Here is a 13,857-nt window from a genome sequence, read left to right as displayed (position 1 = left end):
ACTGACCTGCTGAGTATTTCCAGCAATTTTTACATTTTAAAAAAAACTTTTAAAAAATCTGCAGATACTGGAAATCTGAGATAAAAATGGAGAATGCTGGGGAAAAAATCTATGCAGGTTAGATAGCATTCGTGGATGAAGAAATAGACCTAATACTTCAGATCAGTGGCCTTCACCAGAACATAAAGTTTAAAATTAGATGTGAACACAGGTCTGATGCAACGCCACTCTGTGCACAGGGAACCGAACAATGAAGAATCGTTGAATCATATAAAATTTATACCACATAAGGCCTTTCGGCCCATCACACCTGTGCTGGTCGAGAAAAGCTATGCAACCAAATACTACGTTCCAACCCTGCAGGTCCCCCGGTTCCCCAACCCAGATGGAAGTACTTGTTAAACGTGCTAAGAGTTTCTGCCTCCACCAACCTCTGCATCAGGCAGTGAGTTCCAGACCCCTTACCACCCACAGGGCGATTTTTTTTTATCCCCTTATCTCCATTCTAATCCTACCAATTCCTTCAAATCTCTGCCCCCGGATGCTGACCTCTCCGCTAGGGGAAATGGGTCCTTCCTACTCAGCCTACCTGGGCCCCCTCATTCATTTGTGTTTATTTGTTTCATTTCAAGATAGAGCAGGACACATGAGGAGGACAAAGCGGGTTATTGTGGCAGCCGCAGTCAGTTTCCCCGCTCCGTTGAAGGCGGATCAGCGGCTGCCCGGCCGCCCCGCCGCCCCGCACCCCCGCCGCCAGCGCCGACCCGGGCAGCGGGTCACCCGCGTCACGGGGGCCGGCCGCGCCAGCCTATCGGCTGCAGCTCGGCGACGTGACGACGGCCGCACGTGACGCGCCTTTAATGCTGGAGTCCCCGAAGTCGCGGGCAATTGCAGAGCATGAGCGCCGTGTCGCTTGTTCGGGCAGTGCCATAATAACATGGTTTCCGGATCAGCACCGAAATTTTTCTGAGCTGATATTTGTAACTCTGTATTTCTAAAATATATTTTTTTCTTTTAAAAAAATGACCGGTGTATTTGACAGTCTTGCTGCAGATATGCATTCGAACCAAATTACCTCGAGTTATCACACCATGCACAAGTCCCACTCCCAGGAATCTCCAACGTTGCCAGTGTCTACTGCAACTGACAGCAGCTATTACAATGGGCAGCAGCACGGCCCCTGCGCTGGGTCGCCTTATGGACAGCTTAACTCCTACCAGTTCCACGTTGGTAACATGAACAATCTTTCGTACAGTGCCAAATCCTATGAAATCAGTTACACAAATTGTTACAATACCTACACATCCTTCGGTACAAGTAATTCGCCGGTAAATACTGATGTAGGTAAGATATCGAAATCAATTACTTGATTGAACTGCTAATAGTAACGTGAAATGTTCGCACGTTGTGAAGGCGTAAGAGTTTAATTTGATTGACGTTGGAATATAAAGTTATATTTAACAAAACAATGCAATGTATGCATATGTCTGTGTTCATGACGCACAATGTAAATATTTCTGTTATCGACAATTAGAAAATAATTGCTAATCAAAAAACAATCCTGACGGGAGGTCGCAGACCCAAAACATTGACCGTTTCTCTTTCCACGGATGTTAAATGGCCTGCTGAGGTTTTTCTAGCATTATTTCGTTTTAGTTTCAGAAAATAATTGTTCTGATTTTTTTCAGAAAAAGAAGAGTGCGAGCCTGAAATAAGAATAGTAAATGGAAAACCAAAGAAAGTTCGAAAACCCCGAACCATTTATTCCAGCTTTCAACTGGCAGCTTTGCAGAGACGGTTTCAGAAGACCCAGTATTTGGCTTTGCCTGAAAGGGCCGAGCTGGCTGCATCCATGGGCCTTACACAGACTCAGGTAAAGCTCCAACATGGAGACGGCTCTGGAGAGAGTGTGTATATTTAATATGTAAAATGAAATATTCGCTTCAATTCTATGCGTTAAAACATTAAAAACAAAACTTGCCTCCAAGGTTTCTCTAAGCTAAATTGCAACGTGGAAATATATTGTTGCTGAGATTTATAAACATCATAACATGTTGCATTGTAGTTTCTACAAATATCTTTTATTTTTGAATTATACAGGTAAAAATTTGGTTTCAGAACCGCCGATCTAAATTCAAGAAAATGTGGAAAAATGCAGAACTGCCAAAAGAACAGAATCTCAGTGCCAGGGAGTCTCCACCTTGCAGCTCTCCTCCCTCCTCAATAGCATGGGACCATTCTCCACACCAGAGAATCAGCTGCAACTCAGCCATCACACAGAACAACAGCCCTGCCGCGGCCTTTATAGGAAACTACTCCTGGTATCCTGGTTCAAGTAGTGCTTCACATTTTCAATCAACCCCGGTTCTTCAGCACCAGCCTACTGTAAGCACAGGGACAATGTACTGAGCCCACCTTACCGCAGATCGTTGTCTGGTTAAATGAGACACTACCTAAAAACTTCCTGAAACAGGGAAAGTTGGAGTTTTTTTTAAAAGACCAATCATTACAGTACCATCCTTTATAACGTTTATATTAACTGGTGCCTTTGCAAATGACCTCATTTTCTATGTTTTCGAACTAACTTTGTGTGGTATTTATGACTGGAGTCGGTTCAATGCTGTTAAAACGCCGATCATGGTTATTAAAGCTTGCAGTGTAGACGATCGAAAATGATGTGTAAATAAATACCTTTCTTCGTGCAGAACTACCTGAATACGAATGTGCATCCATTAGATTGATTGTTGTAATACAACTACAATAGAGTTTGATCCAAGTTTTTTCTGTGTTACGTAGCTGTTCCAATGATGTCTGATATACTGTACTGTTTTTATTGGTTCAACCCTGCATTTAAAGCGTTTCGTACAAGTTAAATGTGCTACTGATTTTTTCCACTGATAGATTGGGGGGGGGGGGGGACTATTTTCTTTATTTATTCTATAAAACAACGTCAGTACAATGTTGCTTTTATGAAAAGAAATATATTATTTAAATAAATATTGTTTAAATGTTTATTTTATTGTTACTACTGTAATCACGAACGCTTGAATCAAGCAAATTTATAAAAAAATGTCTTTTTTTTGTTTTAGTAGAGTGGTTTTATTGACATATCGAAGAAAATTCACCAACTATTAATGACAGTTGCCGCATTCTGCGATGTACCTTTGCCGTCCCTAACAATAAACTCAACTAGCTGTTACTAGAAACATAGCCTAGTATTCACCAGCAAGGTATTACAACTTGGAAACTGCAAACAGTGCTGTAGTTTAGCTGTTCTCAATTAAAGTATAGGCGCCGAAACACAGGATTGTTACAACTGGCTCCTTGTTTTGCAGATTATAGATGTTTACGTGCCGCGGCGGCAGTGCCTTAGCGCAGACATTCATCAATCAACGACATATTCTCCACATTAAAGCGTGCTCCGCCCTCCGGAGAGCCGGCGCCGGATAAATTTATCCCATAAATATTACTTCTGACGTAACTTTTGGCGAGCCAGGTTGTAGAGAGAACATACTGAATATCATCTGTGAATAGCTCAACAGGCTTGGACATATAATTCGGATAATTTTTTTTATCGTAACACGTCTGCGACAGTCATGTTGAAATTGTTAACTGGGGAGCCAAACCGAAAATTGCCCCAAAATGCAGGCCAAATGATTATATTGAGAAAACACACGAATCTCAGGCAGTTCCACTTAGTGTTTTCGCATTTTAGTTGCAGCTCACTGCCGGCTGGAACAGCTTTGCAACTCCAGGCAGGTTGAATAATTGATGTGGATAATAACTACTCGAAAGATTCTCGAAGGGTTCCTAACATTGTTACTGAAATTAAACGTGTGATATAGTCCTGGAAAAAAAGTTGTTGCCCTTTGGATTTTTGTTAACAAGACAACTGTTCATTTATAGGGATTCCATGTAGACGGTGATTAACAGGCCCAAGTATTAGTGCCTGGGGCGGAAAGTTTAAGCCAGTTGTTAGAGGCACGCAAAGCGCTTTGGCATGCGAGCTCTGGAGAGGCAAGTTTGGCTCAGGAGCAAGTAGACACACTGGAGACAGAGCTCCTTTCTATAGATTCCCTTTTTTTATGAACCGCGAGAGGAACAAACCAACAGAAAAATCGCCCGAAGCAAACTACTAGTAAGCACAGCAACAGTGAAGCCACACAAACAGGCCCTCTGATCTATTCGGAGCTTCGTTTCCTCGAGAGATCTTGTCGGTGGAATAAAAGGATTCAAAATATTAATTTCTAGCAGAACATGCATGTAAAATGAGAGCTGTATGCATTGAAGCAAAGCCGAAAAGCGTTTTCCTGTTGCTTAATGGCTATAACGCTGCTTACATTACCCGAACGCAGCCGCTTATTCATTGTTTTAAAGTAAAAAGATGCAACAATCTTTGTAAGAACATCAAGAAACAAGTGGATGACTACAATATGATAGGACCCGTAGATGGAAATTATTTATAACGAAACCTTTATAATTTGGGGAATACGATGATTCGTGTGTGTGTGGGGGGGGGGGGCGGATTTTCGATCGCGAAATATGATCAGCAGTGTATTATAGAATGGAAAACCGACACGTTTTCAACAATTCCCCAGCCAGGCACACATGCAAACATACAACATATGCAAAAATACAGGCGCCTTTTTTTGGTAAATATTAAAAGCTGAAATAACAGCTACACCCGATGTCTGCGATCCGGAAAACTAGAAAACTAGTATGATCAGACAAAACAGTCATTACTTTAAGAAATACGTTATATTAACAATGATGATTTCGTATTATAAGAAAAAGAGGTTTGTTTAAACAAATCTGTTAAGCGGACCAAAGTGTGACTTAAAAATAAAATTCTTGGACTATTTATTTCGATTTCTGAACTTAGTTTCACTCGTTTATTTTGTTCTTGTAATTGACCAGATAACACAGAAATAACTACAGAAAAGGATCCACTGATTTGTGTTTACGTTTCCTTAATAAAATTTCCTGTTTAGCTTAATGCATGTGGATGTAATCGAGACGTCTGTGTTTCGTTCAGGAAACGAAGGACCAGTTACACTAGAAACAAAAAAAAATAATAGAATTAAAAGAATTAAATGCATTGGATTGGTTTGTAACGAATTATATAAACTACCAATTCTTAAATATTATATCTGCGGTAAGTTACGGGTATTAACCCAACACTAACAAAGTTTTGGAATTACTATTTTGTTCCAAACGTGAGAAATTGTTTGAAACGGTTTGCTAAATCTGCTGCTGAGGGACACTGCAAAACTTTTGATTTTAGAAATTAAAAATGCATGACTGTCAATCACTTATTTACTTTGTAAAATATAATATGTTTTAAATTGTTTATTGCACACTGGTTCTTTATGATAAACAATAAGCAAGAGAATGTGGTTTGCGTTTGCACAAAGACAGACCAAACATATTTCGTTAGAAAAATAGGGTTTATCGAATAAGGTTTATTGAATATGGTTTATCGTTACAACTGAACAAAATGTAACGATGATTCGCCAGATCGACTTTGGGTAAAGTGATTACCGCGTCTTGAACATGATGAAGTTCTGTTCGATTCCGATAGAAGATATACATTGGATCTAGAAGCATATTGACCAAATGATTCGATTACATTTTGAAAAAATTGTTTATTAATTTCGTTCTTTTGAAAATATGCTACACGTCTAGAACATTTTCAGGAATAACGCTGCACTTTGTCACTGATTGCTGCACTGCAAGATGTCTCATTTTCCCCGGGGCTGTCACATCGATTCTCTTATAAGAATGTACTGGGGTGATGTAACTCGGAATATCCGCACTTCTAGAAAACCCGACCCTTTTTGATATCTGACGTATCCGAGCCTATCTATTGGTTCTGTATGTGGGTTTTCATTAATGATTAGGAAGGAGGTATATAAATTCGAATAGTTGTTAGAAACAGGCGCGCCCTCAAAAAAAATTTATGTCATGTGGTATAGTCACTTCCGGAATCCTGGATAGTCAATTTGGAAAATTTTAGAATTTCCTCTCTAAACTTTGCACTGAACACAACTGTAATTTTATCCGCATTCTCTCGAGTTTGAGCTTTCTGGCTCTCGGAACTGAAAGCCTGCAATTACTATATAATTCTTCGCAATTTCAGATGTCCTAATATGGACTGTAATTTTTGCGCAAGACAATTTCCTGCTATTTCAAGCATCAACATTGTCAAAGTTGTATGTACATAATAAATGGGAATATCAATGCATAGTTTTTAGCATAACATCTTGACTCCTCGATAATTATATCCGTTTGGAGCCTACGCAGAATAGCTTGAATTGCATGGTAACAGCACTGCTCTAATTTTTTTTAAAAATTGCTCATAATTTCGAAAGATTACCAAGTTCTCGAGAGCAGAATGTCATCAGCGTAATGAAGAGTAAACATTTATGCTAATAATCGGCAATCTTTTCATCAGCTATAAAGACAGGCTATAGCAGAAATGCAGTCATATTCTGCAGTCGATATTGAGCTATTTAGAAGAGGTATAGTGGATCTGCTCGCAGAAATTCACTCACATGAGCCTCTTTCCTTAGCATTATAACAAAATCTCTTCCAATGACTTAATAGAATCGACCAGCTTGTCTGAAAAGAACAAGGTAAGGATATAAACTATTTGTTTCTGTAGTCGCTTGGGTTGAGAAGCATGTAAAGCGTGATTCTTACAATGAATTGTACTGCTGTAAATAGATAATTCAAATTATAAATTCTTCCCCTGAAACTAGTTCTGACCGAATGCGTTAAGTGCGAAAACGAAAACTAGGTACGGTGGCAAGACGCTGATTAATTTTTAAAAGTCATAATGCATTTTCAGATATTGCTGGTCGTATATTGAACGATTTAAGTCAAGAATTTTTGCATTTTTACTCGAATATATTTTTACATCTACAAATTAAAATATCACAAATTCTGGAAAAAGCCGACCGCCGTTGTAAAGCACGTACTATCCGGGATTCAAATCTTCAAAACATTTTCTTACATTTCGACGTCATTTAAACCGATATTTGTTTACTTTCGACATTTGCTAGATGTTACAACGCACTTTCCTTTTCTGGGGTGGTGTATAACCTACAAAGGTCAAAGTAGGCACAATTCAATCACATTTCTACTTATGCTGCAGATCGCAATGTTCTTGAGAAAATAAACAGTAAAAAAATGCCTGTGAAAATTGAAATTTATTTCGGGTACGTCAACATAGTTTGCGGTCTAATCTTATTCCTATTTCTTTTCAAAATAGAATGAAAATATTGGCGTTTTCTCTTGGTCGGTAGTGCTTCTTTCAGGGGCAGAAAATAATTCGGAAATATTTGGGGATATCTTAAAAATTCTAACAGAGAATGGAAAAAATATTAAAACTTGGAAAAGAAACTGGATTTCCAGTAATGTAAATAGTAAATAAGATGTCAATTGCCGTAGGATACTTTAAACACACTGTTCCACTGTGTATAGCTGCCTGTTTTTGCAACTAGATTGACAACTCAATGGCTTTTGGACACAAAATGTTAAAGCAGAGATAAACCAAAGATTCATGTGCGAGGAAAACATTAGATCTTGTTGGGACAATTTCCTTTGCTCTATATATTACTCCAACATTGTAGCTTATTGATTTTGAATAGTTTCCTATTGACAATTCTTCTCCATACACCTGCAAGCAATTTGCAGACCTCATGACAAACGTACTTTTGATTTGCAAAGATGGAAACACACCTATTTTAGTATACTGCTTCTTTCTCAATGCTGTTCAAATTTGGCTTTCACTGCTACCTCTTTTGTTAATGCAAAGATTCCCCGGGCGAAAAAATTGCTCATAATTACCCCAATGATACGAAACTATATTAGAATAAATAAACCCCAAATTACTGTAATTATCGTTCGTTTGAAGGCCTCGGATTGTAATCAAGTAGAGAATACGGTGCAATAATGCCGAACCTCTTCGATGCAGCTGTATGCCCATTTGGAGCTCTTGGCAGAATAAACTCATTTATTGTTGACTAAGCTGTTACCTTATTTTTAGAAGAGTTTTTGTATAAAATGCACTCTATTGTCCAAGTCCTAGCTTTACCAAAGTTATAATTGCTATACTTAAACACGAATTTAAACTGTAGCTGTCTTAATTTGTGGAAGCAAGGTTTTCGACCAAGGTTTTCACTGTTCACTTCGTTTAAATTAATACATCTAGCATTGCTACGTGTAATGGTTAGTGTCACTTTTGTCCCAGATTTTCAACAGCAAAATATTCTGACAAATTCTCGTGGAAGTATTTAATCAAAGTATCAATAGCAAAGTATTGTACAATACGTACATGCCTATTTACATGTTTATTTTAGTTTCATATTCCTTTGTTAATTTCGGCAGGCCTTGGGCACAAGAAATTTCCTTGAAGCTTGTTGTATTCAAATACACATATGCACATAGCTTGTGCTATTATCCATTTAGTAGTTATTTCGGGAAATAATGAGTTTGGCTGATTAACGGGGATATCTTTTGATTGAATGGCTTCTTTGAGGTCACCAGTGTTGGTGAATTTAGCATCTATTCTAGTTCTTCCAAGATGTTGATAGCAAATCGGCACAGATTGCTGAAAAAAGCGCAGTTAGCCCATCATCCTAAAACAACAGTCTCTTTGAAGTTGCCAATTTGTTCCTTCTAGAAATGACACAGCTTTCAACTCCTCTGAACAAACGGCAGGGATTTTTTATCCTGCAGCACCTGCTTCTTTTACCCATTATTTAGTTAACACAGCAGTGGCTTCCTGTCATTCAATGCCGAAAAAGAGATTTATTGTGCCCCAAGAATATAAAAGAGCTTATAAGAGCGATAGACACATCTGAAAAGGAATAAGTGTTCTAATTGCTGTAAAAATAATTGCATCCAATTTAAATTAGTACAGGTTAGACGTGACAGTGAAACTAACGTTTGGTTGCGACAAAATAATCCAACCTTAAATTATGAGCCATAGGCGCGGTCAGAAACGATGCGAATTTGTATTATTATATCCCACACTCGGACCAAGTAGCAGCAACAGAAAATTCCACGTGTTGTGAAATTCAATGCACACTATTCGATTTGTATGTATGTAAATATGAACATAAATATTGCTGGCACCTGTGGAATTAAATCTGTAAATTTTACTCCATTTCGCAGTAGCTAACGCTATTCCCAACAGACCGAAAGTGACGTCTGATCTATTCGTCATATTACTGGAATACACAAAATTGAGAATATCGCATTATTGAAGTCAGAGGGAAGATAGTAAATGAATTATGCAGGAATTCCCAACAGTTCTGTATTAGTATATTTGGAATGAGCACACAGAGGCTTTCATAATGCAAACGTCGTTGTTTAAAATCATAATTTTACTATTTTGAATGGACTTTATAATATATTTACAAAGATTCAAAGATACAAAGCAATAAGTTAACATTATCAATATAAAACTAAACCTTTACATTTAGAACGCTAGACATGGTGTTTTCAGCATCACGTTTCAATTTTCACAGGTAAATATTAAGATCCCATTTCACAACGCATCATGTACACTCCACAAAAACAAAGAGAAACACTAAAATATGTGCAATGTATTTAAATAATATTTACAAAAACGGTGACCGCGTGCACTAAGAACTTCCCACTGTTATGACTTCTGCGCTGCGTTACAGTCATCCGTTTACAGACCTAACATCCTAACTGGGGAGACTGCACTCGATACAAAGCCTGCCTATTTTTGAATAGGATGAATACAACGAAATTGTAACAAAGGCTTTCTAACTGTCCCGGGAAAGAATACCCCGGAGTCTTCTTGCCGACAGTCTGTTCTAAACGTGTTCTAACAGAATTTTCGCCGATCTGTCAGCTGTTCATCATTGGGAACTCGCTCCGCATCACATCTGTGCATGTCTGCTGAGAGCACGGTGCACTTCAGAAACTGCTTTCTTGGATTAGTGTCCTTGCTTAAAAAAAAGGCGGCTATTTTACATCAGTTGGGGTTGTTGCATAGATTCCTGATGCGCTGGAGGGTACCATGATGTGTAGCTAGGGATGTAGTTTCCCGGGGTCCCTGTGGAATTCTTGCCGGCAGATGAGGCGTTCCAGACTGGAGGAACTGGAGGGGAAGATCCCGATAAGCCCCTACCATTTGCAAGGGCGCTGTTTTCCATTGCGCCATTCCCCTGTTTCATCAGTTTTTTGAACTTTGAGCGTTTGTTCTGGAACCATATTTTTACCTGTATAACATAATAAACATGTTTAAGTATTAAAGCTCTAAAAAATACAACGGGGAGTTTTCTCAATGTTGGATTAGCTCTTCTGGACGGGTACAACGTTTCAGAACACAGATGAAAATTATGGTGTAACATTTTCACCAGTATTTCTTTCAGTAACTTGTTGAAATTCCTTCCCAAACAATTCGCTGGTAAATTTACAATTCCTGCTTCATACTCTTTAATGAACACATTGTGTGTGTGTGTGTGTGTCTGTGTCTGTGTCTGTGTGCGAGAGGGAGAGTCCCGTCAAGTCAGTAGTATTTTATTGATTTAAACTTCATTTGACTGAAATGGTTCAACTTGCTCCAAGGGAAACACACACTTGGACTTATGCAGTGTGACATACCATTGCGTTGTTTTCTTAAACTTTCTTTGAAATCCGAATTAAATTAAATTTGCTCGGGGGTTTATGGTTTTACATTTAAAAGCAACGTTGCCGATGCTTGATTTTACTCGAGAGTAGGATTTATTTGATGTAATATTGGGACGAACAAATGAACTTGGCATTTTAGTCTAATGCCTCTGTTACCTGTGTCTGCGTCAAGCCCAGAGAAGCAGCAAGTTCTGCTCTTTCAGGCAGAGCTAGGTACTGAGTTTGTTGGAACCGTCTGTTCAAAGCTTGCAGTTGTAGACTGGAATATATGGTTCGGGGTTTGCGAATCTTTTTCCCTTTCCCATTAAACCTAACTTCCCCACTCTCCACCACGGTACCTTTATCTGACTCTGCTCCTAAAAGGAAAAAAAATAGACATAATAATACAAATCCAACACATAATTACCTTCAACACGATAACGACGCATTTAACACAGCAGTTAAAAGTTTGTCTATTTTTACCAGCGACGGTTTACGTATAATTACCCATAATTGCATGCATTGTTTATGGCATTACGCAATAAATAATTACAAAGATCAGAGGCAGAATGATGCGAACTTCTGTGCTACAAATTTTCTCGTTGGGCTGGTTCAACACTGCTGTAACATACTGTCTCTCACGTATTTTACAGCAAATTAGATTTAGCGACTGACTTATCCTGCGGCTCTTACCTGTGTCCTCTAATCGTGTATGGGCCAGATTCGAGCTGTTTTGGTACGACTGCACTGAACTGATGTAAGGGTTAGCGGAATGGTTGTTCACTGAGTTAACATAGGGGTAGCCCAGAGATCGGGAGAAGGATGAAACAGTGTTGTAGGAGCTGTCATGTTGAGAGTGGCCGGCAGAATGTAAACAGTGCATGGAGTAATGTCCGTGAGACATGGGAGGCGACATTTGTTGACTTGGTGGTCCAAACTCCATAAAAACTGCTTTACCCGAGACGGGGCTGTTGAGGTTTTCTGACATTGTAGTCATGGTCATCGTTCGCCTCCCAGCTTGTCACTTCACGTCTTTTTCTTCTACTACTTACTCCGGCCGAGAAGGATCCCAATTTAAGCGAATCTGATTTTTTTCACTTTCCATTCATAAGAAAATGGAGTTTTTGGGTTGACAAAGTCGAAGCATGATGCTGTGAATACACACAAACTCGCCTGAAAGGTTTGACTCGATACCTCATGAATATTCATTAACAGTGCAAGCTGATAGGTCCAATTTCACCACGTGCTCTTCTGATTGGCTACTTCGATGCTCGCTCTGCCAAGCCGAGAAAAAATGTCTCAGTAAAAGCCGTGGCCTGAGTCTCTGGAAGGAAAATTGGAACAAATAGTTAAGTATTTTTTTTAAAAAAGGTCCCTGGTTAACATTAATAATCAGATGATTTCAAAAAACAACTATTTGTTACTTATGCAATTTCGCGGTTTACTTCTTCAACTGACCACATCTTTTGAAAATTCAGATGAACGCAATACTGCTGCATAATAAGTATAACAATCGAAAATATTAGGGCAGACTGCGATGTCATAATTTTGAAAACCGGTTCTTAGAGCGTTAACTAATGTATGAAATCACTTTTGTTAGCTTTATGCCCAATGTGTCAGATCCGAAGGAGTTCCCCACCTTGGAGATCCGACATACAAAAAAACTTATTGCGTTTTCTTCGCCAACAACAATAATTGCACATCACAACTCACTGCCGAGGACCCTTCATAAAGTTCAGCGAATATTCGATGATGTAAATAGTGTCAATTTTATTGCACTAAATTGGCTTGGCTATAATGCAAATATTTTGCACACAGTTCAATTATTCCATCAATAGTCTATTGTTTAATTAGTTGTTTGAAACTATGGCACTGGAGAAAAATATACATACATTAGAAATGATGAAAATTTTAGTCAAAAATGCAAATTTGGCAGACGGCCGAACTATTCCAAGTGTGTTCTGCTCCATAACTGAGACGGACTAACTTAAACATGCAAATTGCAATAAAATCAAATCATTTGAACAATTGCTAATATACTATCAAAAGTTTGTTTAACGTTGTACTCACTGAGATGATATTTACTGGTGTATTTAAAAAGGTATCACTTGTGATGGAGCAAAAATGTATCTATCAAGAAGTGATATGGTGAAAGAACACACGTGCATGTGCAGTAGTTAGAGTAGTTTGATTAAATGTCAGTCTCAAGAGCTCTGATAAACAGCTAAAGGCGCCTCCTATTAGCATAACTCTGATGCTTAATTTTCATACGCATAATTAGCCATATATTTAACACCAATTGCATCATCCAATCCTTTCATCGTTAAACAAGTGAGCCAAGCCATCGCATGGAGATGCCCGTGTGCGGACATCAGTTTTAAAAGAATCATGTAGCATATTGATGATACACGGAGGTTTTTGAATGTCACATGCGACCCGAGAATGATATAAAATATCTAGAAAGGCATACTTCAATTTGGGAGATTAATTGCACTGTTTTGTTTGAAGGGCGAATAAAAGGTACTTAAAATGCATTTTCGGGTTTAAATACTTCACATACAGCGATAAACGGTGTAATTTGAATCCTGATGAGACTCTGGCGGTCAGTAAGTGTAAACCATGGTTGATGTAACACAAATGCGTACAGCTGGAATAAAGAGTATTAAAAGATTAAGTGATTTTTAACACGGCGATATTTTAAATGATAACATGCCCATTTTTAACATACATTGGACATTTTATAAGTTGTATGTACTATTTCTTGCATAAATTTAATACTCCCTATGTTTCTACAGGAAATTCTGATTATTTTTGTGCTGTCAAATAATTTAGACAAGCTGAAGATATTATCTGCTTATTTGTATTCGAACGGTGGTCATTCTGTAATATTCACCATTCGACAGTGAAATAAAAACGAGGTTCTCAAGGGCGCGCTCACTTGATACAAGTCTTACTGCAGTCAACAAATGAGAAGCAATTTTAAAAAAAAGACTGCTATAAAACTAAATTCACAACATAGTTGTGTTTCCCTTTAATAACCTTATTTTTATTTGTTCTTTACTCTCAATCAATTATGTGGCACGTTTTTGTTCCTGAATATATCGCTGTAATTCGATTATTTAGAAGTCATTTTAAAATATAGTTGGAGGAAATGTTTACTTCCAATTATGAAATATGTATTTTAGTATTCTGTTAAACAGGTTGTGG

General features: G+C 38.2%; 2 protein-coding genes across 3 annotated transcripts; one reads left to right on the top strand and one right to left on the bottom strand.

The window, feature by feature from the left end:
• Positions 1-1,022: 1,022 nt before the first annotated feature.
• On the top strand, positions 1,023-2,409 carry LOC127574174 (homeobox protein DLL-4-like). Its single transcript, XM_052022953.1, has 3 exons — positions 1,023-1,344; positions 1,689-1,873; positions 2,101-2,409. Exons 1-3 carry the CDS (start codon positions 1,023-1,025, stop codon positions 2,407-2,409), a joined length of 816 nt encoding a protein of 271 aa, XP_051878913.1.
• A 7,598-nt stretch (positions 2,410-10,007) lies between these two features.
• On the bottom strand, positions 10,008-11,653 carry dlx1a (distal-less homeobox 1a). Of its 2 annotated transcripts, none has more exons than XM_052022930.1 (3): positions 11,344-11,653; positions 10,828-11,027; positions 10,008-10,259 (listed from the first exon to the last, which is right to left on the bottom strand). In XM_052022930.1, the coding sequence occupies exons 1-3, from the start codon at positions 11,651-11,653 to the stop codon at positions 10,008-10,010; spliced, it is 762 nt and encodes a 253-aa protein (XP_051878890.1). The 2 variants fall into 2 exon arrangements, with proteins under 2 accessions (XP_051878890.1, XP_051878899.1); XM_052022939.1 differs by having other exon boundaries at positions 10,828-11,021.
• Positions 11,654-13,857: the final 2,204 nt, after the last annotated feature.

This window comes from Pristis pectinata, chromosome 1 (assembly GCF_009764475.1).
Source record: "Pristis pectinata isolate sPriPec2 chromosome 1, sPriPec2.1.pri, whole genome shotgun sequence".
Taxonomy (NCBI): Eukaryota; Metazoa; Chordata; class Chondrichthyes; order Rhinopristiformes; family Pristidae; genus Pristis; species Pristis pectinata.
Note: the sequence above shows the minus strand (reverse complement) of the source record. Positions and strands in the feature narration are given on the sequence as shown.

Bases quoted from the DNA above. Each gene is read 5' to 3' on its own strand.
- LOC127574174 (XM_052022953.1), top strand. From the start codon at position 1,023: ATGACCGGTGTATTTGACAGTCTTGCTGCAGATATGCATTCGAACCAA. The intron at 1,345-1,688 runs GTAAGATATCGA...GATTTTTTTCAG, and splicing joins GCCGGTAAATACTGATGTAG to AAAAAGAAGAGTGCGAGCCT. The intron at 1,874-2,100 runs GTAAAGCTCCAA...TGAATTATACAG, and splicing joins TGGGCCTTACACAGACTCAG to GTAAAAATTTGGTTTCAGAA.
- dlx1a (XM_052022930.1), bottom strand. From the start codon at position 11,653: ATGACCATGACTACAATGTCAGAAAACCTCAACAGCCCCGTCTCGGGT. The intron at 11,028-11,343 runs GTAAGAGCCGCA...TTTTCCTTTTAG, and splicing joins TACACGATTAGAGGACACAG to GAGCAGAGTCAGATAAAGGT. The intron at 10,260-10,827 runs GTAACAGAGGCA...TATGTTATACAG, and splicing joins TGGGCTTGACGCAGACACAG to GTAAAAATATGGTTCCAGAA.